The sequence below is a fragment of the Euprymna scolopes genome, chromosome 27 (assembly GCF_053919585.1).
Source record: "Euprymna scolopes isolate OS-2025 chromosome 27, ASM5391958v1, whole genome shotgun sequence".
Lineage (NCBI taxonomy): Eukaryota > Metazoa > Mollusca > Cephalopoda > Sepiida > Sepiolidae > Euprymna > Euprymna scolopes.
The window spans coordinates 35,006,846-35,009,345 of NC_136508.1; the positions used below are offsets into that span (position 1 = coordinate 35,006,846).

The window sequence follows — 2,500 nt, forward strand, 5'->3', positions numbered from 1 at the left end:
TCAACATCCTCTCACATACAGCACCTGGTATTCCCAAATGATTATCCATCTGGTACTGACCAGACTCACTGTTGCTGAACTTCAGTAATCATTTTGAAGAACATGGCGGAAGCAATACCTGAGACTTTGAATGTCTACTAGATACAATCTTTCGAGTGTCTAAGGTATCTGTCAGAACCATCTCGCATGAGAATATTTCCCCACCAAATATTCAAAATAAAATGGTTTTCAAAACACAAATAAGATAACCTAGTTATGGCTATACACTCATACAAAGAATGGTGCACCTCCTTCAAGTGATATTGCCTCTACTAACAGTGTTGGATAATAGCAGGCGACCCCAGTAAGAGAAGCATTTGATAGGTTGCACACACATAGATGGATTTCATATTGTCTATTGGAATGCTTTTACACCTCCAGTCTGTCACAAGATTTGTGTATTTGTGTACTTTACAGACCGTGCTAAAATAACATTATTATTTAAAAAAAACAACATTTTTAACTTGGAGGAAGGAGCTTTGTTAACTATTTTGCATGTTCACTTAACAGTTTAATAAACAAAAGATACGAGAAAAATTGTATTTAATTTGAAAACTCTATCTAAAAAATAGTACAGTTTGTAAATTTCACAAGTACCTAAAATTGTGTTGCACCTCAAAAAATGCACGGAACTAAATGAATTCAATCACGAAATCACAATCTTTTAGAATGAAGAAAAAAGGGTTTAAAGTTTTGATATAATGTTTTAAACATAATAAACCAGTTATCATCTAAATTTTGTTTATATGTGACATGATTATGTTGATACATGGGTCCTAATTAGATCAAGAGTTAAGCAACAGTGAGCCTGGTCAGTACGAGATGGGTGACCATTTGGGAATACCAGGCACTGTATGTATCTGTCAGAACCATCTCGCATGAGAATATTTCCCCACCAAATATTCAAAATAAAATGGTTTTCAAAACACAAATAAGATAACCTAGTTATGGCTATACACTCATACAAAGAATGGTGCACCTCCTTCAAGTGATATTGCCTCTACTACGTCCCTGTAAAAACTGCAAAAATTTAACGTTGTTATCTACCTTGACCAGAATATAAATGCGACTGGGGACCGCTTGTGAATTTAAATTTAATATTCCCATAACACGTCTTCCTTTAGAGGAAGTCGATTCAACCTCCAGAAGGTTAATGCTGCTAAAAAGAAAACAAAAAGTTTTATTTAATTTTTGCGATAAAAAAAAAAAATTAGAGATGAAGCCCATGAAAATTTGGGATTTGTTTTCTATTTTGTTAACTTAATTCGGGGGGGGGGCATCTTGTATATAACACTGGCAATAAGCTAGACCATTTTTTGAGAGAAGCTAAGTAAAATGCCTTGATAGAATTTAAACTTAATATGCTGGATCTTCAGAACGTGCCAAGAATTATTTCACTACTCACACTTTCACCTTCCCACCTCCCCCACTACGCAATAGCTATGAATCACCCGCTGAACCGAAACCCTAACCCTAACCAGCTTACCTGTGTGTATCATCTGGTGCCGTTCAAGGTGAGTGTTGAGAGAAAAGCGTCTCCCACAGTCGCGGCACTCATACGGCAAATCGGAGCGATGCATCATCATCTCGTGGGCCGTGAGGCTGCTGCTGTAGAGGAACGCCTTGGAGCAGTGGGAACATTTGAACGGCTTCTTGTCGAGCGGAACGATGCCGGGATTTGACGGCGTGGTAGTCGACGACGACGATGAGGCTGGCACTGCAGTCGACTTGGGGTCTGGAAAGACATTTGGCGAGAAGGACTCGTTGCTCCGCATGAACATGTAGGGATCGTCGGTTTGCATCATGCTGTTTTCAAGCGGGATCCCCGGGAAGATGACGAAAGGGTTCTGCACTGTGTCTTTAATGGCTGCCTTGTTTAGACGAGAGGATTGAGAAGGGAGAGTTTACAAAGCATCAATGAATTTTTCGCTCCAAGTTTCTTTCTCTCTCAGGTGCCAAAAAACCCCACAAATCTCTCTCTCTCTTTCTCTCTCTCTCTCTCTCTCTTTCTCTAGGTCAGTAACAGCAGTAGCACATAGGATATATATATATATATATATATATATATAGATATTCAATGTAAATACATCGGTCAACTATAGACTTCACAGCATCAGCTTGTCCAAATCTGAAATGAAAAGTAAACACTTTCTCTGATGATATCTTCCATGTTAAGTATAAAAAGAAAAACAATATTTAAATCAATTACATTTCTGAATTTTTGAGATGAGGATTGATTATACATACTATTTGGATTCTTTGGACGACTGTTCTCATCTTGAATGTTATTTTCACAACGTTTCAGTCGATGTAACCACTGACCTTCTTCAAGTATATCTTGTCTGAAACTCAGAAATCTTTGTGTCAAACTCAGTAGTCTGCGTGGAATTATGAAGAGAAACCTTTTATTTAAACTTATGTTAAATCAGCTATTACTGGGTAGAGGTCCTAAGGAATTTGC

The 2,500-nt window shown here is 37.8% G+C and overlaps 1 protein-coding gene across 4 annotated transcripts in view; it reads right to left on the bottom strand.

The window, feature by feature from the left end:
* LOC145248811 (uncharacterized) overlaps window positions 1-2,500 on the bottom strand; it is a 67,613-nt gene that overhangs the window by 49,536 nt on the left and 15,577 nt on the right. For all 4 annotated transcript variants that reach the window (XM_080110467.1, XM_080110464.1, XM_080110466.1 and 1 more), the window contains exon 2: window positions 1,526-2,167. In XM_080110467.1, the coding sequence (XP_079966593.1) occupies window positions 1,526-1,844 (319 nt within the window). In that variant the 5' untranslated portion in view covers window positions 1,845-2,167. The remainder of the gene's footprint in view (window positions 1-1,525; window positions 2,168-2,500) is intronic.